Source organism: Oncorhynchus nerka, linkage group LG5 (assembly GCF_034236695.1).
Source record: "Oncorhynchus nerka isolate Pitt River linkage group LG5, Oner_Uvic_2.0, whole genome shotgun sequence".
In the NCBI taxonomy this organism is placed as follows: Eukaryota; Metazoa; Chordata; class Actinopteri; order Salmoniformes; family Salmonidae; genus Oncorhynchus; species Oncorhynchus nerka.
The window spans coordinates 15,647,932-15,660,454 of record NC_088400.1 but is presented as its reverse complement, the minus strand read 5'-3'; the positions used below and the strand labels follow the sequence as shown (position 1 = coordinate 15,660,454).

The 12,523-nt window shown below is 46.7% G+C and overlaps 1 protein-coding gene across 1 annotated transcript; it reads right to left on the bottom strand.

Moving 5' to 3' along the window:
• Positions 1-3,150: 3,150 nt before the first annotated feature.
• Positions 3,151-9,283, bottom strand: LOC135571674 (NTF2-related export protein 2-like). The gene is made up of 2 exons (XM_065018169.1): positions 9,109-9,283; positions 3,151-3,335 (listed from the first exon to the last, which is right to left on the bottom strand). Exons 1-2 carry the CDS (start codon positions 9,281-9,283, stop codon positions 3,151-3,153), a joined length of 360 nt encoding a protein of 119 aa, XP_064874241.1.
• Positions 9,284-12,523: the final 3,240 nt, after the last annotated feature.

Genomic DNA, 12,523 nt, shown 5'->3' with positions numbered 1-12,523 from the left:
CCGACAGTCAGCGTCTACCTGCCATCCCGACAGTCAGCGTCTACCTGCCATCCCGACAGTCAGCGTACCTGCCATCCCGACAGTCAGCGTCTACCTGCCATCCCGACAGTCAGCGTCTACCTGCCATCCCGACAGTCAGCGTCTACCTGCCATCCCGACAGTCAGCGTCCTGCCATCCCGACCATCCCGCCATCCCGACAGTCAGCGTCTACCTGCCATCCCGACAGTCAGCGTCTACCTGCCATCCCGACAGTCAGCGTCTACCTGCCATCCCGACAGTCAGCGTCTACCTGCCATCCCGACAGTCAGCGTCTACCTGCCATCCCGACAGTCAGCGTCTACCTGCCATCCCGACAGTCAGCGTCTACCTGCCATCCCGACAGTCAGCGTCTACCTGCCATCCCGACAGTCAGCGTCTACCTGCCATCCCGACAGTCAGCGTCTACCTGCCATCCCGACAGTCAGCGTCTACCTGCCATCCCGACAGTCAGCGTCTACCTGCCATCCCGACAGTCAGCGTCTACCTGCCATCCCGACAGTCAGCGTCTACCTGCCATCCCGACAGTCAGCGTCTACCTGCCATCCCGACAGTCAGCGTCTACCTGCCATCCCGACAGTCAGCGACCTGCCATCCCGACAGTCAGCGTCTACCTGCCATCCCGACAGTCAGCGTCTCCTGCCATCCCGACAGTCAGCGTCTACCTGCCATCCCGACAGTCAGCGTCTACCTGCCATCCCGACAGTCAGCGTCTACCTGCCATCCCGACAGTCAGCGTCTACCTGCCATCCCGACAGTCAGCGTCTACCTGCCATCCCGACAGTCAGCGTCACCTGCCATTCCGACAGTCAGCGTCTACCTGCCATTCCGATCAGCGTCTACCTGCCATTCCGACAGTCAGCGTCTACCTGCCATCCCGACAGTCAGCGTCTACCTGCCATCCCGACAGTCAGCGTCTACCTGCCATCCCGACAGTCAGCGTCTACCTGCCATCCCGACAGTCAGCGTCTACCTGCCATCCCGACAGTCAGCGTCTACCTGCCATTCCGACAGTCAGCGTCTACCTGCCATTCCGACAGTCAGCGTCTACCTGCCATTCCGACAGTCAGCGTCTACCTGCCATTCCGACAGTCAGCGCCTGCCATTCCGTCACGTCTACCTGCCATCCCGACAGTCAGCGTCTACCTGCCATCCCGACAGTCAGCGTTCCGACAGTCAGCGTCTACCTGCCATTCCGACAGTCAGCGTCTACCTGCCATTCCGACAGTCAGCGTCTACCTGCCATTCCGACAGTCAGCGTCTACCTGCCATTCCGACAGTCAGCGTCTACCTGCCATCCCGACAGTCAGCGTCTACCTGCCATCCCGACAGTCAGCGTCTACCTGCCATCCCGACAGTCAGCGTCTACCTGCCATCCCGACAGTCAGCGTCTACCTGCCATCCCGACAGTCAGCGTCTACCTCCCGCCATCCCGACATCCCGACAGTCAGCGTCTACCTGCCATCCCGACAGTCAGCGTCTACCTGCCATTCCGACAGTCAGCGTCTACCTGCCATTCCGACAGTCAGCGTCTACCTGCCTGCCATCCCGACAGTCAGCGTCTACCTGCCATCCCGACAGTCAGCGTCTACCTGCCATCCCGACAGTCATACCTGCCATCCCGACAGTCAGCGTCTACCTGCCATCCCGACAGTCAGCGTCTTGCCATTCCGACAGTCAGCGTCTACCTGCCATTCCGACAGTCAGCGTCTACCTGCCATTCCGACAGTCAGCGTCTACCTGCCATCCCGACAGTCAGCGTCTACCTGCCATCCCGACAGTCAGCGTCTACCTGCCATCCCGACAGTCAGCGTCTACCTGCCATCCCGACAGTCAGCGTCTACCTGCCATTCCGACAGTCAGCGTCTACCTGCCATTCCAACCTAAGCTGTTTGTACCAGATGTATTTTTGAATATCTGTTTATTCTTTCTCTCTGTGTGTTCTGTAAATACGTTGTTGCTCATCAGATTTGGTCAATTATATAGTTCTTCTGCCCTCTAGTGGTAAGATGGCAGTAGTGACATTACTGTGCCTTCCAGAGCTCTCACTTCCCAGTTCCAGGTTATATTTATGAAGAACGTTACATCCATCCATTGAGAAGAGCCAAGTCATATTTTGTTAGACGAAATAAGCATTGAGATTTGAACAATTCGGTTTATTTTACTTTTCAATACATTCTTTCCCTATCAAACATGATATTTGGTTTGTTTTCCTCAGCATATGTCGCACCAAACGTGTCACTATATTATTCGGCATGTTTTCCCCAGGTTAAATGTATTCGTTTGATCTCCAAAACATTATGAATAGTTTAAACCGTATCCGTCTGTGTGCACATTAACTCCACAGAACATGCCGTTCATTAGGCTGCCATAACTTTGCTCACACTCTCTCAGAATGGGAACAGAGGTTTACATCCCACTGTCATACAGCACACATTTAAATTGACTAGAACAATGACCACATGGGAAATAGCATTTTATGTTTCGTTACCTGAATACTGAAAGGAATGTTATGAGGCTAGTAAGATATTTTGACATTATGAAGACACAAACAGTTATTTCATTCCACATGCTTTGGTGGTGAATAAATCATTGTATTTCTGACTACTTTGTTGTGTTTATTTTATTACAAAAGACTTTAGGTACACAGTACCTTCATTAACATACACAGTGTAACTTCAAAGAAAGGGCATATTTACCAACTATTATAAGACTGGTAGATCGTGGTATAAAAAAAGACCAAACATCTTAAAGCAGGGTTGTACTCATTAGGTACCAAACAGACTGAAACTTGTCCAACTTGTCTATTGTGTTATTATTGGGCTCCAAAGTGGCGCAGCAGTCTAAGACACTGCATCTCAGTGCCAGAGGAGTCACTACAAACACCCTGATTCAAATCCAGGCTGTATGACAAATGGCCGGGATTGGGAGTCCCATAGGGCAGCGCACAATTGGCTTAGTGTCGTCTGGGTTTGGCCGGTGTAGGCTGTCCTTGTAAATAAGAATTTGTTCTTAACAAACTTGCTTGTTGGTAAAATAAAGCGCTTGTTTCGTATCCCGTTGCCATTGTGTGCCCTAATGAATACGACCCTGAAAGAAGATAAAAGTAGGCCTCAGCTACTCCAGTCCTGGAAGCAGAAACAGTCACTGGCGATCTTCCAGACAGGCTGGTCACTGGTGGGGGAGGCCTGGGCTGTGAGGAGGAAGTTCTGATTGAAGTAACGCTGCTTCTGTCCATCAAACTTCACCTGTCCTGCTTTCACCACCAACAGCATGGTCTGGCCCTGGGTTGCCTGTTCTGTATGGGAACACAAGGAGGGGAAAGTGGTGTTGGCCTCGTTTAACCATCCTGATCATGCAAGATCACATTCTGTTTCTCTATTGTGTGATTATTTATACTTAATATGGGTCTACACATTTCTACCTTAAAACATGTTCATATAACTTCCGGCGCCGACAGAGAAGGCAGCCTCGCTTCCCGTTCCTAGGACACTATGCAGTATTTCGTTTTGTGTCATTTATTACATTGGTACCCCAGGTAATCTTAGGTTTTATTACATAAAGTCGGGAGGAACTACTGGATATTTTTTATTTCACCTTTATTTAACCAGGTAGGCTAGTTGAGAACAAGTTATCATTTGCAACTGCGACCTGGCCAAGATAAAGCATAGCAGTGTGAACAGACAACAACACAGAGTTACACATGGAGTAAACAATAAACAAGTCAACAACATAGTAGAGAGAAAACAAAATCTATATACATTGTGTGCAAAAGGCATGAGGAGGTAGGCAATAAATAGGCCATAGGAGTGAATAATTACAATTTAGCAGATTAACACTGCAGTGATAAATGATCAGATGAACATGTGCAGGTAGAGATACTGGTGTGCAAAAGAGCAGAAAAGTAAATATAAAAAAAATAAAAAAAAAGTAAAAACAGTATGGGGATGAGGTAGGTAAATTGGGTGGGCTATATACCGATGGACTATGTACAGCTGCAGCGATCGGTTAGCTGCTCAGATAGTTGATGTTTAAAGTTGGTGAGGGAGATAAAAAGTCTCCAACATCAGAGATTTTTGCAATTCTTTCCAGTCGCAGGCAGCAGAGAACTGGAAGGAAATTAGGTTTTGGCTTTAGGGATGATCAGTGAGATACACCTGCTGGAGCGCGTGCTACGGGTGGGTGTTGCCATCGTGACCAGTGAACTGAGATAAGGCTGAGCTATACCTAGCATAGACTTGTAGATGACCTGGAGCCAGTGGGTCTGGCGACGAACATGTAGCGAGGGCCAGGGTGTCTGGCGAGGGCCAGCCGACTAGCTCGCAGTGGTGGGTGGTATAAGGTGCTTTAGTAACAAAACGGATGGCACTGTGATAAACTGCATCCAGTTTGCTGAGTAGAGTATTGGAAGCTATTTTGTAGATGACATCGCCAAAGTCGAGGATCGGTAGGATAGTCAGTTTTACTAGGGTAAGTTTGCGGCATGAGTGAAGGAGGCTTTGTTGTGAAATAGAAAGCAGACTCTAGATTTGATTTTGGATTGGAGATGTTTGATATGGAAGGAGAGTTTGCAGTCTAGCCAGACACCTAGGTACTTATAGATGTCCACATATTCTAGGTCGGAACCATCCAGGGTGGTGATGCTAGTCGGGCGTGCGGGTGCAGGCAGCGAATGGTTGAAAAGCATGCATTTGGTTTTACTAGCGTTTAAGAGCAGTTGGAGGCCACGGAAGGAGTGTTGTATGGCATTGAAGCTCGTTTGGAGGTTAGATAGCACAGTGTCCAAGGAAGGGCCAGAAGTATACAGAATGGTGTCGTCTGCGTAGAGGTGGATCAGGGAATCGCCCGCAGCAAGAGCAACATCATTGATATATACAGAGAAAAGAGTCGGCCCGAGAATTGAACCCTGTGGTACCCCCATAGAGACTGTCAGAGGACCGGACAACATGCCCTCCGATTTGACACACTGAACTCTGTCTGCAAAGTAGTTGGTGAACCAGGCAAGGCAGTCATTAGAAGAACCGAGGCTACTGAGTCTGCCGATAAGAATATGGTGATTGACAGAGTCGAAAGCCTTGGCCAGGCCGATGTAGACGGCTGCACAGTACTGTCTTTTATCGATGGCGGTTATGATATCGTTTTTGTACCTTGAGCGTGGCTGAGGTGACCGGCTCGGAAACCGGATTGCACAGCGGAGAAGGTACGGTGGGATTCGAGATGGTCAGTGATCTGTTTGCTGACTTGGCTTTCGAAGACCTTAGATAGGCAGGGCAGGATGGATATAGGTCTGTAACAGTTTGGGTCCAGGGTGTCTCCCCCTTTGAAGAGGGGGATGACCGCGGCAGCTTTCCAATCCTTGGGGATCTCAGATGATACGAAGGAGTGGTTGAACAGGCTGGTAATAGGGGTTGAACAGGCTGGTAATAGGGGTTGAACAGGCTGGTAATAGGGGTTGAACAGGCTGGTAATAGGGGTTGAACAGGCTGGTAATAGGGGTTGTGACAATGGCGGCGGACAGTTTCAGAAATAGAGGGTCCAGATTGTCCAGCCTTTGTGCTGGTCAGGGGCAGTCAGGTCTGGAGTGAACCAAGGGCTATATCTGTTCTTAGTTCTACATTTTTTGAACGGAGCATGCTTGTCTAAGATGGTGAGAAAGTTACTTTTAAAGAATGACCAGGCATCCTCAACTGACGGGATGAGGTCAATATCCTTCCAGGATACCCGGGCCAGGTCGATTAGAAAGGCCTGCTCGCAGAAGTGTTTTAGGGAGCGTAAGGGCAAGTGTTATAGTTGGGTATGGAAATCTCAGAATTTTTGGTGGCCTTCCTAAGCCAGGATTCAGACACGGCAAGGACATCAGGGTTGGCAGAGTGTGCTAAAGCAGTGAGTAAAACAAACTTAGGGAGGAGGCTTCTGAAGTTGACATGCATGAAACCAAGGCTTTTTCGATTACAGAAGTCAACAAATGAGGGTGCCTGGGGACATGCAGGGCCTGGGTTTACCTCCACATCACCCGAGGAACAGAGGAGGAGTAGGATGAGGGTGCAGCTAAAGGCTATCAAAACTGGTTGCCTAGAGCGTTGGGGACAAGGAATAAAAGGAGCAGATTTATGAGCGTGGTAGAATATATTCAGGGCATAATGTGCAGACAGGGGTATGGTGGGGTGCGGGTACAGCGGAGGTAAGCCCAGGCACTGGGTGATGATAAGAGAGGTTGTATCTCTGGACATGCTGGTTATAATGGGTGAGGTCACCGCATGTGTGGGAGGTGGGACAAAGGAGGTATCAGAGGTGTGAGGAGTGGAACTAGGGGCTCCATTGTAAACTAAAACAATGATAACTAACCTGAACAACAGTATACAAGGCATGTTGATATTTGAGAGAGACATACAGCAAGGCATAAAGTAATCGCAGGTCTTGATTGGGAGAGCTTGCTAAAACAACAACAGCTAGTCAGCTAACACAACAACAGCAGGTAAAGTGGCGATAACTAGGCAGAGAGGGTCGGATTAACTACACACAGAGCCTGAGTTTGCGGCGGGGGCCGACAGATAAAACATAAATAAACAGAATGGAGAACCGTGATTAATGGACAGTCCAGCAGGCATCAGCTATGTAGCGAAGTGATCATAGTGTCCAGGAGGCAGCAGTAGATGGAACAGGGAAGCCGCCACTACGCTAGCACGCGGTCGACACAGTGTTTAAAGTTAGTAGCCCGGGGGTGGTAGGGGGGGTCTGCTCAGACGGAGGCCGGTTGAAGGCACAGCGGATGGAGTATTTGTCGGCAGACCAGTCGTGGTGGTGTGGCGGGGGGCCGTGTCGACAGAGAATCCAAGCCAGATGGCGAAAGAGGTATTGTAGAATTTAGTTTGCTAGCTGGTGCTAGCTTCGTGGCAGTGGCGTTAGCCAAGGTCCAGAGTTTACAGCAAGGATCCGGTGGAGTATTGGGCTCTAGCCGTGTATGAGTGGGGTTCGGGTGAACAGCTGAGTAGGCCGGGAGGTGGGCCTCAGGGATAGCTTCGGTACTGGGTGAAAGCTAGCTGTGAAGATCAGAAGTAGTGGTCCAGGGATTACGGCAGGAATCCGGCGTTGTTGAGGAGAGTGTTGCTTGGATATAAGAGCAACGTCAACTCACCATCATTACGACCAGGAATACGACTTTCCCGAAGCGGATCCTGTGTTTTGCCCACCACCCAGGACAGTGGATCGGATCCCAGCTGGCGATCCAATACAATGACGCTGTAAAAGGGGCAGATGAAGCGGTCTTCTGGTCAGGCTCCGGAGACGGGCACATCGCACACTGCTCCCGAGCATACTACTCGCCAATGCCCAGTCTCTTGACAACAAGGTTGATGAAATCCGAGCAAGGGTAGCATTCCAGAGAGACATCAGAGACTAACGTTCTTTGCTTCACGGAAACATGGCTCACTCGAGACACGCTATTGGTGTCGGTAAAGCCAGCTGGTTTCTTCACGCATCGCGCCGACAGAAACAAACATCTTTCTGGGAAGAAGAGGGGCGGCAGGGGGTATGCCTTATGATTAACGAGACGTGGTGTGATCATAACAACATACAGGAACTCAAGTCCTTCTGTTCACCTGACTTAGAATTCCTCACAATCAAATGTCGACAGCATTATCTACCAAGAGGAATTCTCTTCGATTATAATCACAGCCGCACATATTCCCCCCAAGCAGGCACATCGACGGTCCTAAACTAACTTTATTGGACTCTATGTAAACTGGAAACCACATATCCTGAGGCTGCATTCATTGTAGCTGGGGATTTTAAAAAGGCTAATCTGAAAACAAGACTCCCTAAATTCTATCAGCATATCGATTGTGCTACCAGGGCTGGTAAAACTCTGGATCATTGTTATTCTAACTTCCGGACGCATATAAAGCCCTCCCCCGCCCTCCTTTCGGAAAAGCTGACCACGACTCCATTTAGTTGCTTCCAGCCTACAGACAGAAACTAAAACAGGAAGCTCCCGCTCTCAGGTCTGTTCAATGCTGGTCCGACCAATCTGATTCCACGCTTCAAGATTGCTTCAATCACGTGGATTGGGATATGTTCCGCATTGCGTCAAACAACAACATTGACGAATACGCTGATTCGGTGAGCAAGTTCATTAGCAAGTGCATCGGCGATGTCATACCCACAGCAACTATTAAAACATTCCCCAACTAGAAACTGTGGATTGATGGTAGCATTCGCGCGAAACTATCCAACCCCCGATCATAACCAGGTCGCAGTTGTAAATGAGAACTCATTTCTCTAATGATCTAAAAATTTGAGGTTCAACAACTTCCAAAACGTCATTTCAATATGCTCAACATGTCTCCTCCACATAAGCCTCTCATCAAACCACATATTTAAATACTTAAACTACCAACACACCCTACCTACACTACCGGTCAAAAGTTTTAGAACACCTACTCATTCAAGGGTTTTCTTTATTTTTACTAGCTTCTACAATGTAGAATAATGGTGAAGACATCATAATTATGAAATAACACATATGGAATGATGTAGTAAACAAAAAAAGTGTCAAACTAATTCAAATATAGTCACCCTTTGCCTTGATGACAGCTTGATGACAGCAATGGGTGGCTATTTGAAGAATCTCAAATATAAAATATATTCTGATTTGTTTAACACTTATTTGGTTACCTCATGATTCCATATGTGTTATTTCATAGTGTTGATGTCTTCACTATTATTCTACAATGTAGAAAATAGTACAAATAAAGAAAAACCCTTGAATGAGTAGGTGTGTCCAAACATTTGACCGGTAGTGCATGTCCTGACCACATGTGTAGCCTAACAGCTTTAACCTTCCTCCTAGAATACACCATAAAGCAGGACTTGGCCACAGACATGCTAAACCCCCATGTTAAAGACCAATCTTCCACAACTCGCACAGCTTCTTGCATCTTCCTCATCACATATTTCAAATTCCCATTTCTCTTGCATTGTATCATCGGCATGCAAGGCCACACCCATTCCCTGTCCCACCTCCTTAAATATGTAATCTATCATCAGGGTGAACAACACCAGACAAACCACACTTCCCTGAAGAGGACCATTGTCCACTTCAAACCTCATTGACAATTCTGAACCCACCCGCATGACTCGATCGAACAGGAAGTCCATGATCCAGTTACACAGACGTCCCCCAAAGCACAATGCACTCAACTTGATCAACAACCCTTCATTCCACATGTCAAAATACACAATAGTCATCCTCTTTTATTGTCAGGCCCTTGGCTATCTCTGCACTAACTGTAACCAGGGAATCCATGGCAGACCACCCTCTCCTGAACCCACTCGGTGCTACACTCATCAAACCCCTGACTTCCAAGAGATACATCATCCCACTCACTATCAAATTTTCCAAATTAACATGTTGGACGTCAGTGCAATAGGCCTTATAACTGACAGCCCCAAGGGTTGGTTTTACAAACGGCAACACCACCGCATGTTTCCACCCAGCAGGTATCAACCCAGTCTTCCACACCCTATTATACAACCCTAATAATGCGTCCAACATACTGTCCATGGCATGCTTAAACATCACATAACACCCTATCTTCTCCAGGAGCAGTCCACCTGCAGCCCTCTAACACCATTGTCATCTCAAACATAGAGAACTTTGCATCCATAGCATCTCCTGACTCCCCCTCTCTCTTTAATACATATCCATGCTCGTTTAACTTCTCCCCACGTCTCCTCTTACTCTCATCACCCAGGTGCTCACATCTATGAACAGCTTCAAACACACCACCTAGGACATTTGCTTTTTCTTTACTTGATACAACTGTGACGTTTCCTTCCACCAACACTGGAATTCCAGTCATTCCCATAATTTTTTAAAACACTTTCCAAAGCGCAGCTTTTCCGGTCCCTCCACCAATCCTGGAGCAAAATTCCCACCATTCTGCTGGGGGCGTTTATTATGAAACCTCCATTTAACCGCACTTAACCCGGAAATAGAACCTAGGTAATTCCCTGAGGCATGTTGCTGTTTATTTCAGTTCAATTTGCCGCATAGTGAGTTGAGCTAGCTATCGTTCGTAATGGAGCAGACTGTTTCAAATGTGGAAGTCTGTAATTTAGCCTTCAGTGGGGAATTTGACAAATTAAAGACATGCATTTTAACGGATAAATCGCTCGCTTGCAAAACGGACCAGGTAAATGATCATCACTTGAAATGAATAACCAGCTAACGTTAGCTGGCTGTTTCAGGCAGCTGTCAGTTAGCTGCTACACTATATATACAAAAGTATGTGGACATGCCTTCAAATGAGTGGATATGGCTATTTAAGCCACACCTGTTGCTGACAGGTGTATAAAATCGAGCACACTGTCATGCGATCTCCATAGACAAAAATTGGAAATATAACGTTAATTGCCTAACTGAAGAGCTCAGTGACTTTCAACGTGACATCTTCATAGGATGCCACCTTTCCAACAAGTTAGTTTATCATATTTCTGACCTGCTAGAGCTGCCCCCGTCAACTGAAAGTGCTGTTATTGTGAAGGGGAAACATAGAGGAGCATTCAATTCATCCCAAAGGTGGGATTTTCCACCATAATTTGCAAAGAAATTCATTAAAAATCCTAAAATGTGATTTTCTGGATTTTTTCCCCCTAATTTTGTCTGTCATAGTTGAAGTGTACCTATGATGAACATTACAGGCCTCTCATCTTTTTAAGTGGGAGAACTTGCACAATTGGTGGCTGACTAAATACTTTTTTGCACCACTGTACATAGAGAACAAGGAGGAGAAGACGCCATTACAGATCTCTAAAGGAGGTCTGGCCACACTGCTGAGGAGGATCGTAGGAGGAAACGTCTGATCCACCTGACCACACACTGAAGCAGTGAAGAGATCCAGTCGACCGTGGTCTAAATGGGCTTCCTCTCATCTCTCCATCCTTTCATCGTCTTTCCATCTGCACTGATTTGAGAAAACAGGATAAACTTTGCCATATTGCTTTGACTAATCCTCTATTCCAGTCTGGGGGGTGTTGATTTTCAACCAGTCCAGTTACAGATCAGTGTAGATGAAGATAGTTTGGATGTGAGGGGATGAGGGTACTGTGGATGTGAGGGGATGAGGGTACTGTGGATGTGAGGGGATGAGGGTACTGTGGATGTGAGGGGATGAGGGTACTGTGGATGTGAGGGGATGAGGGTACTGTGGACGTGAGGGGATGAGGGTACTGTGGACTATTGAGATACACTGTATGGCAGCATTTTTGTTGGAGGAAAGAGCAATTCTGACTGGACTGGAGGTATCTGACTGACCATGATAATGTCCTACAGCTACTTACCAGAGCAACCTATGTTGTATGACATTTGAAACTGTTCTAGAAATGCAGCTTAAACATTTTTTTTTTTTTTTAAAGATGTAATAAGTTGGTGTCTTAAAAAATGGATCACCTCGTCTACATACACTACCGGTCAAAAGTTTTAGAACACTTACTCATTCAAGGGTTTTGATTTATTTTTACTATTTTCTTCATTATAGAATAATAGTGTAGACATCAATGATGAAATAACATATGGACTCATGTAGTAACCAAAAAAGTGTTAAACAAATCAAAATATATTTCAGATTCTTCAAAAAGCCCCCCTTTGCCTTGATGACAGCTTTGCACACTCTAGGGATTCTCTCAACCAGCTTCACCTGGAATGCTTTTCAAACAGTCTTGCAGGAGTTCCCACATATACTGAGCACTTGTTGGCTGATTTTCCTTCACTCTGCGGTCTGACTCATCCCAAACCATCTCAATTTGGTTGAGGTTGGGGGATTGTGGAGGCCAGGTCATCTGATGCAGCACTCCATCTGCAAAATAGCCCTTACCCAGCCTGGAGGTGTGTTGGGTCATTGTCCTGTTGAAAAACAAATGATAGTCCCACTAAGCCAAAACCAGATGGCATGGTGGATCGCTGCAGAATGTTGTGGTAGCCATGCTGGTTAAGTGTGCCTTGAATTCTAAATCTTTGCTTATTTGAGATGTTCTTGCCATTATATGGACTTGGTCTTTTACCAAATGGGGGTATCTACTGTATATACCCCTACGTTGTCACAACACAACTGATTGGCTCAAACGCAATAAGGAAAGAAATTCCACAAATTAACTTTCAGCAAGGTACACCTGTTAATTGAAATGCATTCCAGGTGACTACCTCATGAAGCTGGTTGAGAGAATGCCAAGAGTGTGCAAAGCTGTCATCAAGGTAAAGGGTGATAACATGTGTTATTTCATAGTTTTGATGTCTTCACTATTATTCTACAATGTAGAAAATAGTTTTTTTTTAAAGAAAACCCTTGAATGAGTAGGTGTTCTAAAAATTTAACCGGTAGTGTATGTTAATATCCAGGCCTATTTAAAACATGTTTCACTGTCTGAACATGTGATTTGGTTGTAAATTCATTGCATTCCTTTGATTCTAAATACATTGATAATCTGTAA